Below are 23558 nucleotides of genomic sequence, written 5' to 3' on the forward strand. Positions count from 1 at the left end.
AAGCCTTATCATTGACAGATGTTCATTTTTATTTCAGAAAAAAATAAAAATTATCTCAAAAGAACAGTCTGACACATAAGAAATGCTGAGAAAATAAAATGGAAAGATATGTAAATATAAATATTGGTTCTAAAATAATGGTAGTCATTTCGTATTATAATTTGTAGATCTTAAATACAAGAAAAAAGTATATGTGAATTTGGAAGGAAATAATTAGTGTTAGAGGAGTCTATGATCTTTTTATTAGTCAGGAGAATGATATTGTACTCAGGAAACAATGTTATCTAACTTCAGACATAGCTGCATATGTTTGGCAACATTTCACTAGTAACAAACAAAATGTGAAATGAGAAGATTAAAGAGGAAATAATTTTTAAAAAAATTTAAATTTAAAAATATCAGTACAAAAAGTAAAAAGTAATAGAGATTTTAGAAGAATTGTTGAAAAAGAATAGCAAATATAAAACACCCTAATAAAAGAGAAAGAATAAAATTAAAATGACAAAAATCCAAATGGAAGAAAAATCACAGGAACCAAAATTCTCCATGTAAAACAAAAGATATAATCAAAATGAATTTTTAAAAGCCTTTTATAAACTGTTTATCAGACATTCCTATAACCTAGGATATGGAAAAGTCAAAAGTAAAAGAAAAAAAGACATACATTAAAATACTGTTTTTCAAAATAAAGTAGGTTGTTATGTTTGGAAATAAAGTGTCTCTCAAAGACTCCTGAGCTTAATGTACTACTACTCCCCAGTGTAACAATGTTCACAGGTGGGGGGGGGGGGAGTCTGGGGAAGTGATTGGGTCATGAGGGCTCTCTTACACTGATGGATTCATAAATCGATGGCATTATTAGAAGGTGGTGGAAGCTTTAGGAGATTGCACACAGTTGGAGGAAGTAGGTCCTGGGAGCATATCCAGGGAAGGTAGATCTTGTCCCTGGCCCCCTTCCTCCAGCTCACTCTCTGCTTCCCAGTTGCCTAAGTGGTGAGAAGTGCTCCCTCTACCATGATATTCTGTCTTACCACAGACCCAGAAATAATGGAGTCAGCAGACCATGGACTATAAAACCTCTGAAACTGTGAGCCAAAATAAATCTTTTCTGCAATAAAGGTGTTTATGTCAGGTATTTTGGTCACAGTGATGAAAAACTAACAGAGCTATAGCATAAACACTGAAAGCATTATAAGTAGTGATAGAGGAGTCACTATGTAATGATAGAAGTTCAGTTCATCAGATAAGTATAATAATTCTAAAATTGAGGATATATAACAAAAATAAATTTTTTGATAATTAATTATGCCTTTCAAAATAAGTAGAGAAAAATTTGAAGGTTCCCAAACCATAGAAATGATAATATTTGAGGAGATGATAATACTAATTGTCCTGATTTTATATATGATATACTAATAATACATGTATCAAATTTCAGTACTGTATTCTATATGTATGTATATGTGTGTTTGTGTATAAACATGTCAATTTTAAAATGTATAAAATTAAAAATAACCTCAAGTTACATAAAATAAAACTTAAAGAATCACAGAGAAAACTTGGTATCCAACATCATTATAGAAGATTTAAAAATACCTCAGTCATTGATAGATCAATTAGTTAAAAATAAGCATGTGAAAAACACATTAAAAATGAGACCTACTAAGCATATATAAAACATATCAATGAGAAAATGCATATTTTTCAGACATGGATGAGTTACAAAACTAAGACATGAATAATTCAGAGCATATTTCAAAGAATCAATATCAAGCAGAATATTCATTTTACATTGTATTTGCAACTTAAAAAGAAAAGAAACTTTTTTAAATGTGTTCTTTTTTAAATATTTTTTGATGTCAAAGGACTTTTATTTTATTTATTTATTTGTTTGTTTATATGTGGTGCTAAGGATCAAACCCAGGGCCTCACACATGCCAGGCAAGTGCTCTACCACTAGCAACAACTCAGACCCAAAAATGTGTTTGTTTTTAAAAAATGAAATCCTATCATAAATTTTAAAATATTTATGAAATTGACCATAATTTGTAAATGCTGTTTATTGCTGTAATTTGAATGTATTCCCCCAAAATCACAAACTGGAAACTTAACACCCAATGCATCAGTATTGAGAATGGAACGTTTAAAAAGGAACTATATAATCAAAGGATTAAATGCAACTAGTTGCTAGAATGGTTCATTATCATGAGATTGGGCCTTTATAAAGGACAAGTTTAGAATTCAGCTCCCTATTGTTTTTTTCCTCCTCTCTTGCTCTTTCTCTCTCCCAACACACACCTCTCTTTGCCCTCCAACCTTCTACCATGGAATGACACAGTAAGAAGATCTCCATAAGATGCCAGAACCCTCACTTGAAATTCCCAACCTCTAGAACTGAGAGAAATAAATTTCTAATCATTACAAATTACCCAATCTGTTATTTTCTGTTATGGCAGCACAAAACAGACTGACACTTATATTATAAAAAATAAAGTTTGAATATTAATGAAATAAGTATCCAATGGAACATTTAAAACAAGTAACAAGGAAATATCCCTTTCAATAAAAGTAGCAGCCAGAGACTAATAAAAGATTTCAATGAAACAGAAAATAATACAAACCAAGTAAGTATTAACCTTCTACAAATCTGATAAAGATACAAAACAACAAAAAGAAAATGACAGACCAATATTTCTTATGAACACAGATCAAAAATCCTCAACACAATACTAACAGGTCAAATTCAACAGCACATTAAAAAGATCATATGCCATGATCAAGTTGGCTTCATTTCAAGGAAGCAAGAGATAGCTCAACATATGCAAACTGTGGAGAGACACTGAAGAAGACACTAGAAAGTAAAAAGATTTCCAATGTTTATGGATTGGGAGAATTAATATCATTAAAAATGCCAAACTACACAAAGTGATCTACAGATTCAATGCAATCCACATCAAAATTCCAATGACATTCTTCACAAAACTAGAAAAAAATTCTAAAATTCATTTGGGAACACAAAAGACTCCAAATGTCCAAAGCAATCCTGAGCAAAAACAGCAGTGCTAGACACACTACAACACCCAATTTTAAAACATACTGCAGAGTAACATTAGCAGCATGGCATTAGCATGTAGGCCAGTGACAGACTGTCCTAAACCCATGCCTCTTTGGCCAACTAATTCACAACAAAGGTGCCAAAATCATACAAAATCATAAAAAGGACAGCCTCTTTAACAAATGGTGCTGGGGAAACTTGGATATTCACAGGTAGAAGATTGAAACTATCTCTCACCCTGTCCAAAAATTCAATTCAAAATGGATCAAGACCTTAATGTAAGACTTGAAACTTTGAAAGTACTAGAAAAATATAGGGAAAACATTTCAAGACACTGATACCAGCAACAATTTCCTAAATCATACTCTAATGGCTCAGGAGGCAAAAGCAAAAAAAAAAGTGGGATTACATCAAATTGAAAAGTTTCTGCTCAGCAAAGGACACAATCAACAGAGTAAAGAGACCACCTGCAAAGATGAATCTTTGCTAGCCATTCATCTGACAGAGGACTAATATCCAGAACATATAAAGAAAATTTAAAAATCTAACAACAAAAAAAATGTAATTCAATCAAAAATGGACAACGGATTTGAACAGACACTTCTCAAAAGAAGTACAAATGGCTAATAAATATATAAAATTAAAAGCTCAATACTTTTATTCATCAGAGAAGTGCAGATCAAAACCACAGAGATTCCTTCTCACCCCAGTTAGAATAGCCACTATAAAAAATAAATAAATAAATAACAATTATTGGGAAGATATGGAAATAAAGGAATAAATGTACACTGTTGGTGGGAATGTAAATTAATATAACTACTATGGAAAACAGTATGGAACTTCCAATAAATAAACAAACTACCTAACTAACTAAACACAGAACTCCCACACAATCCAGCTGTACTACTCCTGGGTATACACCTGAAGGAAATGAAGTCGGCATACAGAAAGAGATATCTGGAAGCCCAAATTTATTGCAGTGCTATTCACAATAGTCAAGATACAGCTGTCCATCAACAGATTAACAAATAAAGAAAATATGGTATATATACACAATGGAGTGTTATTCATTCATAAAGCAGAATGAAATCATGTTATTTGCAGGAAAATGGATAGAACTGGAGTATATCATGTTAAGCAAAATAAACCAGACATAAACAAGTACCACATACTTTCTCTCATATGTGGAAATGGGGTGGGGGGGGAGAAGATGACCTAAATGTAGAGGAAGGATGGTTATGGACTAAAGGGGTCCAGGGAGTGAGAACACAGAAAAGAGAGAGTAAAAAAAGAAGGGAGGATGAATATGGTCAATACACAATATATGCATTACACATATAGGAAATGTCACAGTAAAATCCATTAATTTGTACAGTTAATATGTTAAGAATTATAATAATAGAAAAATGAAAAAGTAATTGCAAAGTTTAATAAAAGACTGAATAAATAATATAATAAATACTAGTATAAAATTAATAGTATGTAAATAATATAGAGTTGTAAATAATATTTAAATGTCATACTAAGCATGATATATGAATTTCATTACTAGGTTTAGTAAACATTACTCAGAGGACCTTTCACCTTGAATTTCTTGGCCTTCATTAGTGTTTTTGCTATGATAAACATGATTACTTCTGGCTTACTCCACAAGCTCTCCTCCAAGACCTGAATGGCCTTCTCATGGTTTTCACAAAATGAATAAATGATTGCTTGTTGTATTGGGTTCAACTCAATGAGACCTAAGAGAAAAGGAAAATTTATCAGTACCTTTGCCAAGTATGAAGGATTTCAAATAAAATTATTTTAACAAAATCAAGCAATTAAAAAAATCTCTTTATAATATGAATTTTCTTTTTTTTTTTTTTTGGTGGACACAACATCTTTGTTTGTATGTGGTGCTGAGGATCCAACCCGGGCCGCACGCATGCCAGGTGAGCGCGCTACCGCTTGAGCCACATCCCCAGCCCCTGAATTTTCAATATTATATGAAAATCTATTTACTTTCAAGAAACATAAGACATTCCAATTACAAAAAAAAAAACCAGCAAAATTGTAAGCCTAGTAAGTCCTATAAAAATAACCTCTTTCACAAAGTTCATTGTAATATATTGTGAATCATTTTACCAATTTATTTGCATATAATCTGAAGTTTCCAAATCTTTGTCTTTCAACTAAAACCTTTATGCCATCTATGTGTAGTTACTGAAAGTAGTACAAAAGTTCTAAAAAAAAGATATTTCTTAAATTAAAACAATTATAATTTTCAATTAATTATATTTACCATGGTTCATTTCTGCTACTTGATAAATAGTGAACTTTGCCAGATCATAACACTTCATCATAAGAAGATATTGTCCTCTGGAAAAAAAAATTTTTTTTGATTCTAAGCTGATAAAAATAATTTTTCTAAAGTAAAGTTTCTTATACTCAGTTACTTAAAATTTTACAGCTACAATACATTGATTATATTTATATATGCATGCATAAAAGGCAATACATTACAGACATTTTATAGTCTAAATGACCTATTTACATGGATGTGTGATGAAACAATTTAGAAAATATGACGCTACAAGAAAAATAGTCATCTCTTTTTGTAATTATCTGCATTTAAACTACTTTACTTTGTTGCTGAGAAATTACTTAAAAATTAAAATTTAAGGGACATAAAATGAGGAAAACTTTCCATAAATTGCTAAAATGTGGTTCAAGGCTTAAAACACAAAGCAAGCATTCTTCAGAAAAAAAAAATTGTTCTAGCTGGGAATATAACTCAGTGGTAGAGCATTTGTCTAGCATATATAAAACCTTGGATTCAAAGTCCAGTACTGAAAAAAAAGTTCCACTTTCTTTTCCCAGTTCCATTAATCCTTAGAGACTATATTTTTGGAAGTAATAATTTGTAAAATGTCTCCTTAGTCCAAGTTCTACTACATTTCAAATGCAATTCTTGTGCCACTTATTTTTTTTATGGAATTAGCTAACAATTATTTGGGGCACCTCTGTTAACATATTCAAAACAACTGTTCAAAATATATTACCTTGCTCTCGTGAGATACGTACTAACTACATAACCATCAACCTAGAAAGGCCTAAAGATCTTAAACTTGCAGTTATGTTTTGATGCAAGGGAAGATCCAGTAATATTATGTAATGTTATCTTAAAGTTTAGCAAAAACAAGAATTGCCTCTGGCTTGCTGGCTGGGAGATGGCCATTGCCCAGAGAGTAAATGTAAAATGAGGAAGTTAAAGAATCAAGAGAGAACTAAAGATCCCAACAGATTGCTCAGATGTGAAGTTATCTTAAGAATTCAATTTCTATGCTCATACCTTATTATATACAATTGGACTCCATCTGGCTGAAAGTGAATGGCACGAGATAACTCCTTGACTGCCCTTTTCAATTTATGCAGCTGTTGAATAATAAATAAACAGAAACTTGGGTTCTGGTAAAACTGAGTATTTCCTTTCTGATGTTTATCCCCTCATACCCTTTACTGCAGAAATTTTGCAGGGACATCCCCTAATACACATGATTTTCTAAAGAATCATCAAAGCAAATGGGATATAGAAAAGTTAAAAAAAACAGTTATGGTGCAAGTTGGTTTTTAAAAATTATTTATCTTTAATTTGAAGAATAAACATACATATATATAATTTTACATTCTAGTTTGTGTGTTCATTCCTTTTTCATTTAACTTTTTAGTTTTTTTTTCTCAACCACAACACCAAAATTCACTTGTTAGTAAACTAGCATACAAAATAAAGTAAAATAAAAAGTCAATTTCACTTAATAAGGGAGGATGCTGGGAAGCAGTGGTACACTCCTGTAATCCCAGCAGCTCATGAGGGACAGAAGGATCGCAAGTTCAAAACCAGCCTCAGCAACTTAGTGAGGCCCTAAGCAACTCAGTGAGACCCTATCTCTAAATAAAATATAAAAAGGGAATATTGCTCAGTGGTTAAGCATCCCTGGTTTCAATCTCTAGAAAAGCAGATTTATACCAAAATTAAAATTAGATAAATAAATAAAAATATAATAATTGTATAAAAATATCCATTTAATATCAATGTATAAAGAAAAATAAACACTGATTCTTTTATTAATACTGGCCTCACAAACATAAACTGAATTTGTATATATCTGGGGACAAAATCACTATCATTGTAGATACCACTAAAGGAGCACTACATGGTGACAGAAAATTAACCTGGGACAACCAACCACTCCCCTAACCATAATGACTGATGAAAAAAAGAGAATGCCCAAAATTAATTTGTACATGGAAACAAGCAAAACCTGCAGAAACAGTATAAACCATTTGGAAGAAATAGTGGATAGGGTCAAAAGAGGAAGCCCATAAAGAGAAGAAGTCTGAGATTCATTTAAACAAATTTAAGAATTTCTGTGAAACTTTCTGGCCATTGTGTCATAAGCAGCCTCTGCTTAGGTTGGTTCGATTAATATACCATCCAACCAAACATGCACACTGCTATACCTGTTCTACCAACTGTCCATGTCTATGCATTGGGGAAACCTTGTTTTGGGACAGATGTAGCTTCCCTGGGTTTGGACCTCTCCAGGAAGCCCCCAGGCAGCCTTAGATTAGATTCCCAAGGAAGCTGAAAAGCTGAACCAACACAGTAGGAGAACGTATTCCTCTACATATATACACAAGGTTTGATTTATAATTACTTGATTTACATGGGATCATATTGTACACACTTTATATTCTTCTGTATCTTGCCTTTTTCCTAATATTTATTTTTTAGTCATAGGTGGACACAATATCTTTATTTCATATTTATGTGGTGCTGAGGATCAAATCCAGTGCCTCGCGCATTCTAGGCGAGCGCTATATCTCTGAGCTACAACCCCAGCCCCTGAATCTTGCCTTTCTTACTGACATATATCTCATGGGGGGAAAAAAAAAAAATATATATATATATATATATATATATATATATATATATATATATAAAATCAGTCAGCTGTCATGGTTCTGCTCTTTTCAAGGACTGTTTTATTTCAGTGTGCATATACTACAGTGCATACACCCATTACTGTGCACAGATTGATTTTTCCTCTCAGTACAAAGAGGCAATTGTCTGATTGTACGTCCTTTAGCCCCTGCTACCATGCTGGTGTTTGGGTTTCTGTGTGTGTTCAGGGGAAACACCAGCTTCCCCAAATGGCCTGAGCTTCATTGATGGGGTTAGATTAAGTAAAAACTCACACACTGCAAATATGTTCGCATCTTTCCTAATAGGAGTCAAAGGCAAACTTTTCCTAGGGACCAGACTGAACGTATCTTGGATCTTCTGCTTCTGTCATCCAGAAGGTAAGAATTTTGCATGAGACTCCAGTCACAGGAGACCCTGAGACATGGGCAGCAGACAGCATATACTCCAGGTAATCCTCAGTGGACAGGTAGTAGAAGAAAAAAACAAGCCTTTGTTGTTTTAAATGGTGATTTTGGAGTTGTTTTTTACCACAGCATAACCTAGCCTATCCAGACTGGAACTAGCTTATCCAGAGGACTTGTAGAAAAGAGGAGGATTACATTTATTTTAAAATTTAACTTGTAAAAATTTACAGGAAAGTTTTAATGGTTAGATTACCATGCTACATAGAGATCCCATTCTATGAACCCACCCACTCACCAGTATGCCCATGCACAAAACATTAGAACAACAGATTCCAAAATGTTAATAGTAGTTATCCCTAGAGAATATGGACCATTTTTAATTTATTACTTTTCATTAAACTTATTTATTTATTTATTTATTTATAATTTGGATAAATACATTACCTATAATAAATACATATTGCTTTTAAAATAAGGAAAAAACATACAGTATTATTTTTAAAATGAAAGACAATAAAAACGCACATCTCATAAGCAGAGACTTTGTGAGTATGTAATTATAGTTAACTACGCATGCTTAACATTTATAGCTTATAAGCCCATTTGTTTCTATAGTTAGCTAAGGAAAATAATACATTAAAATATTTAAAATTAATTGAACAGATAGCCATAAAATTAAAATTTGTATTCAAAATTCTCAAACACTAAATACCTTATAATAGGCTTCTGCTCTACAAATATAGCTTTGAATACACGAAGGATCAATTTTAATAGCCTCAGAAAACCAACAAATAGCTTCATTGTAGTTTTCCAGGTGTAGCAGATATATGAGGCCAATGTTTATGTAAGCCAAAGTAACAGTTCTAGGAAAACAGGAAAATAAAATCGTGTTAGACATTTTTAATTATTCAAAATGTTCTCCAATTATGAATGAACCTAATGAAATATATACATCAATATACATCAGGGTTTTTTAATGTTTTACCAAAGAAATATGAATTAGTTAACTACTATGCTCTATTAAAAAATTATAAATGCCCTTTATTAAATCCTTGGAGTTAACAATTGTAGAGACTATGCTAGGAACCAAATTCATGGAGTCTCCTAGACTCTTATTAATACTTTATTGCTCCTTGACTTAATCTTGAGTTACCTTGAATTTCAAGCTCAAGTTTTTCTCAATTCAAAAGTCTCTACTTAAAGCTATGAATAACAGTGAAAAACCATATGTGCATTGATGTTTGTTGCTTTTCTCTCTTAGAATCAAAAAATATTCAGTATAGAGATGACCTTAGACATTATCTTGTTTGATGTCTTTTTCAAAATAAGGAAACTACACATTTAATGATCCAATCTCAGGGAACCCCTAACCACAGTTCCTACCACCTACTTTCTGTCTCTTTGCACGAGAAAAGTCTTTTCTTTTCCTATCTGGCTCAAAAAGGTCCAAAAGAAAATCATGACAGTCATTATGGAACTATCCTCCATGACTTTCTGGAGACAAGTTCAAAGTTCACATTAGATAGCTAAGTAAACAGTCTGCTAGTCAACATAAAATTAGCTTGATTTGTTACTCTGACAACTTCCATTTGATGAACACTTCATTGGAAAGAAGGGAATTATTTAATTAAAATCTGTATTTTACATCTGGCTCTTTGACTAATGTGTCTGACTTTCAATCCGTGTTCCTTCCTGAAACTATGCTCTAAATGTTACTGGCTTTTTCCTTTGCTTTACTAAAAAATGAAATCAGGAGCTCAAAATAGAGGATTTCTTTCCACTGAGTTGTATTTTGTGCATAGCAATGATACATTAAGAAGAATATTTGTCATTATTTTAAAACTTGATAATGATTTTCCAGAAATTTCCAAAAGCTCTAGCCTGGGTATCTTCCAACCCCTCCCAAGAGCTTGTTGATTTATTATCTATGGAAATAACTCCTTTGAAACCTATTCAACCTCTCACCTAACACAAACAATTCTTATTTTAGCAGTAGTCTAATTTTAGTGGTATTCTAATTCTAGAGTGATTTTATAATTGCCTCATTTTAAGTTATCAATGATAAGGGGAAAAAACTGTTTCTTTTATTTTGTGTTTTTTTAAAATTTTAAACAAAAGTAAAACCAGTATGAAAATAAAACATACCTTTCTAGAGAAATAACAGCTTCAAAGTCACAAATTGCCAGCCACCAAAGTTTTAGATTTACATAGACTATGCCCCGATGTAGAAAACAACTAAAATTCTCATAGCCGTCATTTAGGAGAACTTTAAAATAAAAGAATATGTTTTATTCAGGTTTTGAACAATCATATCTGGGTCAGATTTCAGCCTACACCCTTTCTACTGCTTATTCTTTTTTAACATTACATAAAACAAAATATATCTATGATGAATGTATTTTGTGAGTATAAACAGTATTGAACATAGAAAATGCATTTGTTTATTAGTTAACAATGTGGCTATTAAGGCTCACAAACCCATTAAAACTGAAAGAAATCCTGGTGGTAATCTAATGGAGTCCACTCACTTTCCAGAGAAGGAGATTAAGGTTCAAGGGGGCCAGGTACATTGACCAGAGTCATGATGCAAGGCATTGGCAAAGTTGGGCGTAGAATATAACTCCCGTCAGAAGAGTGTCATTACCCTTGACAGCCTGTTATTATCACAAAGACACTGTTTCTGGCCAAAGAACAGGTTCAGGTACCAACCCAGATCAGGACATATGGCAGAAGTCAGGCTTATTCATAAACCATGAAATGTAGCCACAAAGGAGCTCCTCCAAGGCAGGCAAAACTTAGCAAGGAGGCAAGCAACTTGACTATGAAATCACAATTTACATGATAAAAAGAACCTCCTCCTGGTGATTCCAGTGTGCAGCTCTTACAAGTAACCTGCCTAGAAGTCACCTCAGGTCTCTGGCTGACTGACTCTCATTCACTTTAAAAAATAAGTTAGTGTGTTAAATATGTTTTACACAAGGTTTGACATATATCTTCTAAACTTCTGAAGCCTTCCTGGGTTAGGAAGAAAGTTTTGCCAAAAATATTCACAGTCTGGAACACAAATATTCTCACTTCTGAGTTTGAGGAAGGGTAATCAGCATCTGCAATGATCCTAGAGTAAGTAAATGACCACCTGAATGCCATATGACTGCTCAGTTCACAGCATGGTAGGCTAGCAAGGGAAAAAGCACTACAGTATGGAAAGTTGCTCTAAAACAATGGGGGAATTCTTAAGGAAAAAGTATTAGAGTTACTTAACCTTTCTATTCTTAGGCTTTACTATCAATAGAATTTAGATGATGATAGCACCTACCTGATGTCATTGTTTGAACTGTCATTAAGATATTCCATATATAGCACTTAGAACAGTAACAAAATATCCAATAAATGTTAGAGATTATTATTATTATCCTAGAAAATATCTTGAGGATCCTTTTTGGTCACGAATGATAAAACTTGCTAAGCTATAGGAAAAGACTAAAGCCAAAATCAAGTTGGTCTACTCTGAACAATTAGATAATAGAGATTTTAAATTATCGTTTGATAGTCTAGAAAGCGGAGAACTAAAGAGGCGAAAGTTGGAAAAGAGGAAAATATGAGGAAAAAGCCTTTAGAGAAAGACCAGAGAGAAATAGATTCAGCCAGATGGCAGAGCCGTATGAGACAGGCCGATAGAGCCAGGAAAACCTATAGAGGTCTTTAAGTTGTGTGTGCCACATTTATCCTCCTAACTCTAAGCTGTTCTGTATTATGCATGAATTGTTTCTGTTGATGCTACTTTGGTGACTGAGGGAAAGACCAGGAAGAATCGAAGCAGAGAGAACAGCAGCTATAAGAAGTAAGAAGGCTAGCGATGTAGAATCAGCTGAGGGCAGAAATTAGACTCAGAGATGATGAGATCATTGAATGAAAATCTTCAGCATACCTTCCCAAGAGTCCTTAGAAAGAGAAGGCAGAGCACTAGGCTCCTTTCAGGAGACAACAGGGCTATTTTAGCTGAATATTATTGGACAAGATGACTTCAGGAGGCAAAAGGACTTAGAAATATTTTAGCAGCAATCATCTTAGCCAGACTCCCACAGTAAGTCTGTGGGAAATAGACAGATAGAAGGAAATCTATCTCTTCTTAATTTCCAGATAAAGAGAATCTAGAACGATTAGATTCTACAATTTTGCACCTGGGTGAGCACAGTCATTGGAGAGTTGGGTTCTGGCTGGATTTCATCTGCTAGGATACGCTCAATCCATGTCACTGTTAACTATTTACTGGTCACTTACTCATGATCAAGAATTGTGCTGGACACATATAAACCAGGCATACATTGACTGAGGGTAAAGAAGACATTACCATTTTTGGCTGTTAACATACTTTAGCTTCTGAGATGTCTCAAAGCCTATTTTTAATTTAAGCATCAAAAATATGGAATTTGACAAATCCATGGGCTGACTTAGAATAGGATCCAAACCACCAGGACAGTTTAATGCCATTTAAGCAAGCTAACTAGGAAATAAGATGGAGTTTCCAGAATGGTTTCCAGAACTCTATTTACAGAAAGATTTCCTTAACACAATAATTTCCCCTTGTCATAATTACAGAGAAACATATGCACACATTCATTTACTCACACATACCAAAAGGACATTTTAGAATGCTTCTAGCTCAATCATGTGGCTTGTAAGTGTATTTATATAATATATATAAATACACACTGAGACCCAGTCTCAGACGGCCCTGCCATCTGGCTGAATCTATTTCTCTCTGGTCTTTCTCTAAAGGCTTTTTCCTCACATTTTCCAATTTTCCAACTTTCGCCTCTTTAGTTCTCCCCTTTCTAGACTATCACAATAATTTAAAATCTCTATTATCTAATTGTTCAGAGTAGACCAACTTGATTTTGGCTTTAGTCTTTTCCTATAGGCTAGCTTAGCAAGTTTTATCATTCATGACCAAAAAGGATCCTCAAGATATTTTCTAGGATAATAATAATAATCTTTAACATTTATTGGACAATTTTATTACTGTTCTAAGTGATATATATATATATATATATATATATATATATATCTCCACACACAGAGGTATGTATACATATACAATAGTATAATCTAAAATATATTTAATATGTAAGTATATGAATACTAGTATATAGTATTATAGATATATTAGTGATTCCCACATCCATATTTCCCTCTATGAGACTAAGCTGCTGAACTTCAGATCAGATGCGTATGTATGTGCAGTTGAAAGCAAAGTACCTGAAATGCTATAATCCTGTAGTGCTTTACGAGGGTTAGTCTTTCTAAATAAGCAAGCTCGATAATAGAATGACAACCAGTTATTAGGATCTAAGTGAATAGCAATAGAAAAGTCCTGAATTGCTTGTTTATAAAAACTCCTTTTAAAATATGCTCTTGCTCGATGTATCCTAGAAAAGAAAAAAAAAAGCATTTTAATACATATTGCAAAATAACACTTCTGGTTTTGGTAAACCTATTTAACTAATTTTATATTTGAATAAAAATCCATGCTTATATCTCCATGATTTACAAGGGAGTTTAGTCATGTTGTTAATAACAAAGAAGATATAAACATTTTATAATAAGGTATACTCTTTGTATAAATAATTATATGCTTACTAATTACATTCTATATCTTAACTACATGCTTATTAATTTCATTTGATTTATTACATTTGCTGGGGGTAGGAAACTTCTTTGAAATTCTAAAAATTCTTTCCTAGTTATTGATGTATTCTGGTTATTTCTTGAGTCAAAGGAATATTATTTGCAGGAAGAGATTGAATTGGTTGGAGAAGAACAAGGAAGCTAATTCAAGGTATTATAAGATACTGCTGTCTTAATAGAGGTCTTATAGATACTGCTGTTTTCTCAGCCATTTTTAAGAATCTGAAGCCACTGAAAGAAAGTTTTTGAGACCATAGATCTTTATTGTGTGATAATCAAATCTTATCACTCCAGAGCTTTGGGGCAATAGAGCATCCCAGGTGTGAGCTGATGAGGGTCTAAAGTATTGAGCAGTAAAAATAAAAAAAGGAAGACGTAAAAGTCAGTATGTTTTAAAAATTTACATGGCTTAATGGCATGCAACTATTATAAAAGGTTTACATTGTAACAGTTTGAATTAAGATCATCATTCTAAATGGAGAAAAATTGAAAGCATTCCCTCTACAAACTGGAAGAAGACAGGGATGCCCTCTTTACCACTTTTATTTAACATAGTTCTTGAAACACTGGCAAGAGCAACTAGACAGATGAAAGAAATTAAAGGGAAAAGAAGAATTCAAATCAGCACTATTTGCCAACGATAGGATTCTATACCTAGAATACCCAAAAAAATTCCACCAGAAAACTTCTAGAACTAGTAAGAAACAAGCAAAGTATCAGGATACAAAATCAACACCCATAAATCAAAGCGATTTCTGTATATCAGTGACAAATCCTCTGAACGGGAAACAAGAAAAACTACCCCATTTACAATAGCATTAAAAAAAATACTTGGGAATCAACTTAACAAAAGAGGTCAAAGATCTCTACAATAAAAACTTCAGAACACTAAAAAAAGAAATTAAAGAAGACCTTTGAAGATGGAAAGATCTACCTTGTTCTGGGATAGGCAGAATTAATATTGTCAAAATGACCAATTCCAATCAAAATTCCAATGACATTTCTCATAAAAATAGAAAAAGCAGTCATCAAATTCATTTGGAAAAATAAGAGACCCAGAATAGCTAAAGCAATACTTATCAAGAAGAGTGAAGCAGGTGGTGTCACTATACCAGACCTTAAATTATACAACAGAGCAATAATAACAAAACAGCATGGTACCGGCACTAAAATAGATGTGTAGATCAATGGTACAAAATAGAGGACACAGAAATAACCCACATAATTACAGTTATATTATATTTGACAAAGGTGCCAAAAATATACATTGGAGAAAACATAGCCTCTGCAACAAATTGTGCTGGGAAAATTGGAAATCCTTATGCAACAAAATGAAATGAAACCCCTATCTCTCACCATGCACAAAACTTAACTCAAAGTGGATCAAGGACCTAGGAATTAAACCAGAGACCCCACTTCAAATAGAATAAAAAGTAGGCCCAAATCACCATCATGTCAGATTAGGCCCTGAATTTCTTAATAAGACTCCTATAGTGCAAGAATTAATATCAAGAATCAATGAATGGGATAGATTCAAACTAAAAAGCTCCTTCTCAGCCAAAGAAACAATCAGTGAAGTGAATAGAGAGCCTACTAATTGGGAACAGATTCTTACCACACGCATGTCAGATAGAGCAGTAATCTCTAAAATATATAAAGAACTCAAAAATCTTAACACCAAAAAAAAAAAAAACAATAACCCAATCAATAAAGGGGCCAAGGAACTCAACAGACACTTCTCAGAAGAAGATATACAATCAATCAACAAATATATGAAAAAATATTCCACATCTCTAACAATTAGAGAAATGCAAATCAAAACTACTCTAAGATTTCATTTCACTCCAGTCAGAATGGCAATTTTTAAGAATACAAGCAACAATAAATGTTGGCAAGGATGTGTGGAAATGGATACACTCATTCACTGATGGTGGGACTGTAAATTGGTGCATCCATTATGGAAAGCAGTATGGAGATTTCTTGGAAAACTGGGAATGGAATCACCATCTGACCCAGCTATCCTACTCCTCAGCCTATACCCAAAGAACTTAAAAGACATACTACAGGGACACAGCCACATCAATGTTTACAGCAACACAATTCACAATAGCTAAACTGTGGAATCAACCTAGATGCCCTTCAGTAGATGAATGGATAAAGAAAATGTGGTAATATACACAATGGAATATTATTCAGAATTAAAAGAGAATAAAATCATGGCATATGCAGATAAGTGGGTGGAGCTAGAGAATACAATGCTGCGTGGAATTAGTCAATCCCAAAAAACCAAATGCCGAATGATTTCTCTGATTTAAGGACTCTGATTCATAATATGCTGCAGGGTGAGGGGGGTGGTGGTGGAAGGATGGGAGGATTAAATGAACTCTAGATAGGGTAAAGAGCAAAAGGGGAGGGAGGGAAGGGACTGGGGCATAGGGGTAGGAAAGATAGTGGAATGGGATGGTCATCATTACCCTAAGTTCATATATGAAGACACAAAGGATGTGACTCTAGTTTAATTGGCTTATTTTACTTAGCATGGTAGTCTCCAGTTCTATGCTTTACTGGCAAGTACCATAATTTCCTATCTATGGCTGAGTAATATTCCACTGTGTATGCCACATTTTCTTTGTCCATTCATCTGTTGAAGGGCCCTAGGTTGGTTCCATAGTTTGGATATTGAACTGCTATATATGTTGATGTGGCCATGTCAATTCAAGATGCTGATTTTCAATCCTTGAGAATATGTTGAGGAGTGAGATAACTGGGTAAAATGGTGGTTTCATTTCAAGTTTTCTGAGGAATCTCCATACCATTTTCCATAATGGTTACACCAGTTTGTAGTCCCACTATCAACGTATGGGTGTACCCTTATCCCTGCAATCCTTGCTAACATTTATTGTTACTGATATGTGGATGTTAATGCTAATTAAGGGAGATAGAGGGAAGAATAGAAGTTCATTGGATTAGACCAAGGTAAATGAAGGTATGGGATGGAGGATGGAAATAAGAAAGACACTAGAATGAATTGGACATAACTTTGCTATGTTAATATATGAATCACAACCAGTGAAACTCCACATCATGTAGAATCACAAGAATGGGATCCTAATTAGAAAAATATTCCATGTATGTATAATATGTCAAAATACACTCTAGAGCTGTCATGTATATCTAAAAAGAACATATTAAAAAATAATAAAAATTTTAAAATACAAAAAAATCACTATTTTTTAATTTAAAGTTTTATGTGACAATATAGTACCACAAATATGCTTCATATCTAATGAAATATGTTAATATATCATATAATATATGGCAACATTTATGTAGCAATAAATATTCTTTTATGAAAAAAGAACCTTTATTTTATTTTATATACTTTTTTTCTTTCCTCTTTCTCTCTTTCTTTGTTGTTTGTGTGTTAAATGATTCAGATTCAGGGATTGAATGGTTAAAATATACACCATATTTTAGGCCACAAAGTGACTCTTAACAAATACAAAAATAGAGATAACACCTTGCATTTTATCAGATCATAATGGAACAAAATTAAAAATCAACAATAAAATAAAAAATAGAAGCTACTCTAACACATGGAGACTAAATAATACACTATTAAATGACCAATGGATATCTGAAGAAATCAGGAATGAAATAATAAAATACTTAGAGGTAAGTGAAAATAGTGACCCAAAATATCAAAATCTCTGGGACACTATGAAAGCAGTTCTGAGGCAAGTTCATTGCACTGAGCTCATTTGTTGAAAGAACAGAAAGTCACCAAATAAATGACATAACTTTACATCTCAAAGCCCTAGAAAAAGAAGAACAAATCAAACCCAAAAGTATTAGAAAACAGGAAATAATTAAAATCAGAGCTGAAAACAATGAAATTGAAATCCCCCAAAATATTTTTTTCAAAAAAAAATCAACATAACTAAAGGTCGATTATTTGAAAAGATAAACAAAATTATAATCCTTAGCCAAGATGACAAAAAGAAACAGAGGAAAAAACTCAAATTATTAGTCAGTTGTTAAAAAGGAAATATCATCACAGACACTACTTAAATACAGAAGGTAATCAGAAACTATTTATGAAAATTTATGCACCAATAAATTAAATTTTGAATTTAACCTAGATATCCCAATCCTCAGTCTATACCTAAAGGAATTAAAAACATCATACTACAGGAACACAGCCACATCAATGTTAATAGCAGCACAATTCACAATAGCTGTGGAGCCAACCTAGATGCCCTTCAGTAGATGAATGGATAAAGAAAATGTGGTATAGATATACCATGGAATATTACTCAGCAATAAAAGAGAATAAAGTCATGGCATTTGCAGGTAAATGGATGGAGTTGGAGAATATGATGCTAAGTGAAGTTAGCCAATCCCCCAAAAAAACAATGCTGAATGTTTTCTCTGATTAAAGGATGTTGATTGTGGGTGGGGGGCATGGGAGGATTAGATGAATTCTAGATATGGCAAAGGGGAGGGAAGTGACATGAGAGTAGAAAAGATGGTGGAATAAGATGGACATCATTACCCTAACTATATGTATAAAGACACAAATGGTGTGACTCTACTTTGTGTACAACCAGAGACTTGAAAAATCATACTCTATGTGTGTAATATGAATTGTAATGCATTCTACTATCATATATATAACAAATTTAAAATATATGTTTATAAATATGCATAAAATATATATGTATATAAATAGACCTTGATACATCAATAAATTTCAAGAGATACATGACTTGCCCAAATTGAACCAGGAGGACATAGAAAATATAAACAGATCAATTTCAAGTCATCAAATTAAAAATGCCATCCAAAGCCTACCAACAAAGAAAAGCCAAGGACCAGATGGATTTTCAGCAGAATTCTACCAGACACTTAAAGAAAAATTAACACCCATCCTCCTCAAATTATTCCAGAAGAGAAAAGAGGGAATCCTTCCAAACTCATTCTCTGAAACTAGTATCACCCTGATACAAAAACCAGACAAAGATACATCAAAGAAAATAAACTTCAGACCAATAATCCTGATGAATACAGATGAAAAAATTCTTAATCAAATACTAGTAAATCTGATACAAAAACATATTTAAAAGATAATGCACCATGGTCAACTAGAGTATATCCCTGGGATGCAAGGTTGGTTCAACATACAGAAATCAATAAATATAATTCACAACGTAAACAGGCTTAAAATAAATGCAGAAAAAAGCATTTGACAAAATAGAGCACCCCTTCATGTTTAAAACTAGGGATAGTAGCAACATACATCAACATTGAAAAAGCTAACTACAACGAACACAAGGCCAATATCATTCTAAATGGAGAGAAACTCAAAAAATTCCTTCTAAAAAGTAGAACAAGACAGGGATGCCCTTTTTTCACCATTTCTATTCAACATACCCCTTGAAACTCTAGCCAGAGAAATTAGGCAAAAGAAAGAAATTAAAGAGACAAATAGGAAAAGAAGGGTTCAAACTATATCTATTTGCCAACAACATGATTCTACATTTAGAAGACCCAAAAAATTCACCAGAAAACTTATAGAACTCACAAATAAATTCAGCAAAGTAGCAGGATACAAAATTAATGCCCATAATCAATTTTGTTCCTATACACCAATAATGAAGGAGAAATCAGGAAATTAGGAAAACTATCTCATTCATAATAAGCTCAAAAAAAAAAAAACTTGGGAATCAACCCAACAAAAAGAGGTGAAATGCCTCTACAATGAAAACTACAGAACACTAAAGAGAGAAATTGTAAAGATCTTAGAAGATGGAAAGATTTCCCATGTTCTTGGATAAGTAGAATTGATATTGTCAATCTGGCCATACCATCAAAGTGCTATCAGATTTAATGCAATTCTATTAAAATTCCAATGATGTTCTTCATAGAAATAGAAAAAGCAGCCATGAAATTCATTTAGAATAATTAAAGGACCAGAATTTCCAAAGCAATCTTTAGTGAAAAAAGTGATGCAAGAGGCATTGCAATACCAGACTTTAAATTATACTACAGAGCTGTAATAACAAAAACAGCATGGTACTGACACCAAAACAGGCATGAAGACCAATGGAATTGAATAGAAGACATAGAGACAAATCCACATAAATACAGTTGTCTCATAGTAGACAAGGCACCATAAACATACAATGGAGAAAAGATAGCTTCTTCAACAAATGGTGCTGGGAAATTTGTGTCATATATTATATGTATATAATATATATAATCTATGTATATGACATAAAAACATAATATAGATTACATATAGATTATATATATACATATTATACATAAATACATAAGTATAATATACATATATATGATATATATTATATTATGTATATATATAATATGTATATATATATATAATATGTATATCTTTGCATCACATTGTACCCATATATGTATACAAGTATTAGTTTGAAATTTAAAATATTTTTTAAGACCTAACAAATTTTGGGGTGATCCAAGATGGAGGGGATACAAGATGGCAGGCTAGAGGAAGGCTGCATTCTGTGTCACTCTGAGACCTGGGATTGAAGTAGTGGGAATACTGTTTCTCTGTGAGTGATTAGAGGACCCCTAACAGCTGCCTTGCACGACTCCTGGCCACTCGTCCACACAGGTCCTCCAGGTGCCTGAGTAGGTAGGACCACAGGCATTAGCACCCATGCAGGAATTCCAGCCACCCCTCCTATGCAGGACACCCAGCGACTGCCCACATGCAGGAACTCCAGCTTCCACTCCCATGTGGAACCTCATCCACCAATGTGGGGATCCTCGGGTCACCTCCATCTTGGGTCACTGCAACCACTCTCATAGTCCCCTACCTGCACTAGCCTGTACTTGGGGACACTGCAATGATTTGCAAAATAGCCACCAGACACAATACTGCGTGCCATAGAGCTGCATCTCTGAACACACAGCTCAACACCATTACCTAGCCCCACCCAACCTGATACCCCATCAATTAAAGGGGTCACCTCCATCTTGGGACACCTTCCTCACCATCTTTAGTTGGGGCAACTCCCAGCTTGGAACAAGGGCTGGGACTTAGAACCAATATCAAGGTACTGAAAGTCTCAACTCCTCCCCTCTCCCCAGGAGCTGATACCCTGGCACAATGCCTGCTGTTTCGCGGCTGGTCCATAGCTCACAAAACCGGGTTGCAAAACCGGGTTTCGAACTGCCCAATATAAAACAGCTCTCCACAACAGGTGTGCAGACCCCAGATTACAGCCCATAAGACCTCTGGAGAGAATGGTTCTTGATTGGGAAGTAGAAAGAAAAGGGGTGAGTGAGATACAGTTTAGAGACTAAATAGAGACCAGAAATTTCCAGATCTACAGGCGATATAAGGAGATAAGACCAGGCGCCCACATCACATGAGTAGGCCCCACAGGAGATCCTTGGACCAACCCTCCCATCCTAATATAACCGTCACCATCCTAAAGGTGGAAATACCAGCAAACAACAGACAACCCCACCTATTGGATGAGAAGGGAAGCTGGAAAGATACTGATCTCCAACCAAAACAATCCTTGTTTCTTCCTTCAAAATTTTTTTTCTCTCTCTTCTCCTGCCCTCACATCCCCAACATTTGTGAAATCAAGTACTTTTCATGGATCAGGCTACTGAGGACTGGGACATCTAAATAGTATATTACAATGGTGTTGCATATTCTTTTATCTCCTATTTTTACATTGTTTAATTTTCTTAATATTTATGATTATTTGTTTGTTGTATTCTACTATCATACCACTTACTTCTCTCCCCCAAACCACTTTCTCTCTCTTCCCCTGCTAATAACCAACTTCTTTAGGCTCCACTAACAAAATAGATCACTTGGAAGACAGGACCTCAGACAACGAATGAAGACAAAATATGTAATCTTGAAAAGAATGTTGAACACACAGTGAAGATGGTAAGAAACCATGAGCATAACATTCAAGAATTATGGGATAACATAAAAAGACCAAATTTAAAAATTATTGGGATAGAGGAAGGCATAGAGTTCCAAACCAAAGGAATGAACAATAATATCAGAAAATTTTCCAAACATGAACGATGAATTGGAAAATCAAATGTACAGGACACCAAATGTACAAAATAACAATAGATCCACACCAAGGCACATTATAATGAAAATGCCTAGCATACAGGGTAAGGAGAGAATTATAAAAGCTACAAGAGAAAGAAATCAGATTACATTTTGGGGAAACCTATTAGGATATCTGCAGACTTTTCAATCTAGACCCTGAAAGCTAGAAGATCCTGAAACAACATACACCGAGCTCTGAAAGAAAATGGAAGCCAACCAAGAATCTTATATACAGCAAAATTAAGCTTTAGATTTGATGATAAAATAAAAACCTTCCATGATAAGCAAAAGTTAAAAAGAATTTACAACTAGAAAGCCAGCACTACAGAACATCCTCAGAAAAATATTCCATGAGGAAGAAACAAAAAACAATGAAAATCAGAAAGGGAAGTATTACAATAAAGGAAATATTAATCAAAGGACAAACCAAGTCAAATTAAATACCAAAAATAAACAAATATGACTGGGAGTACGAATCATGTTTCAATAATAACCTTGAATGTTAATGGCCTAAACTCACCAAGCAAAAGATACAGACTGGCAGATTGGATTTTTTAAAAAAAAAAAAAGACCCAACAATATGCTGCCTCCAAAAGACTCATCTCATAGGAAAACACATCCACAGACTGAAGGTGAAATATTGGAAAAAAACATCTCACTCACATGGACTGCAGAAAAAAGCAGGGGTTTCCATCTTCATATTTAAAAAAAATGGACTTCAAACCAAAGTTAATCAAAAAAGACAAAAAAACAACATTTCATACTTCTTAGGGAACCATACAGCAACTAGACATATAACAATTATACATATATATGCCCCAAACAATGGAGCAACTTTGTTCATTAAAAACACTTCTCAAGTTCAAGAGTCAAATAGACAACAACACAATAATTCTGGGTTGACTTTAACACACCTCTTTCATCACTGGATAGATCTTCCAAACAAAAGCTAAACAAAGAAACTATAAAAATCAATAATACAATCAATAACTTAGACTTAACAGATATATACAGAATATTTCATCCATCAACAAGTGAATAGATTTTATTCTCAGCAGCACATGGATCCTTCTCTAAATTAGACCATATATTATGCCACAAAACAACTCTTACCAAAAAAAAAAGAGATACTACCTTTCATTCTATCAGATCATAATGGAATAAAATTAGAAATCAATGATAAAATAAAGATTCGAAGCTACTCCAACACCGTAGACTAAATAATATGCTATTGAATGAACAATGGGTTGCAAAAGACATCAAAGAGGAGATTAAGAAATTCTTAGAGATAAGTGAGAACACTGA

At 33.5% G+C, this 23558-nt stretch overlaps 1 protein-coding gene across 1 annotated transcript in view; it reads right to left on the reverse strand.

Annotated features, from left to right (window-relative positions):
* Positions 1 to 23558, reverse strand: part of Ttc6 (tetratricopeptide repeat domain 6) — a 183705-nt gene that overhangs the window by 39126 nt on the left and 121021 nt on the right. Inside the window, exons 15-20 of the mRNA XM_078050195.1 lie at positions 13688 to 13857; positions 10574 to 10694; positions 9141 to 9291; positions 6390 to 6472; positions 5340 to 5416; positions 4640 to 4797 (exon numbers count right to left, since the gene is read on the reverse strand). Of these exons, the coding sequence (XP_077906321.1) occupies positions 4640 to 4797; positions 5340 to 5416; positions 6390 to 6472; positions 9141 to 9291; positions 10574 to 10694; positions 13688 to 13857 (760 nt within the window). The remainder of the gene's footprint in view (positions 1 to 4639; positions 4798 to 5339; positions 5417 to 6389; positions 6473 to 9140; positions 9292 to 10573; positions 10695 to 13687; positions 13858 to 23558) is intronic.

The sequence above is a fragment of the Ictidomys tridecemlineatus genome, chromosome 5, assembly GCF_052094955.1.
Source record: "Ictidomys tridecemlineatus isolate mIctTri1 chromosome 5, mIctTri1.hap1, whole genome shotgun sequence".
Taxonomy (NCBI): domain Eukaryota; kingdom Metazoa; phylum Chordata; class Mammalia; order Rodentia; family Sciuridae; genus Ictidomys; species Ictidomys tridecemlineatus.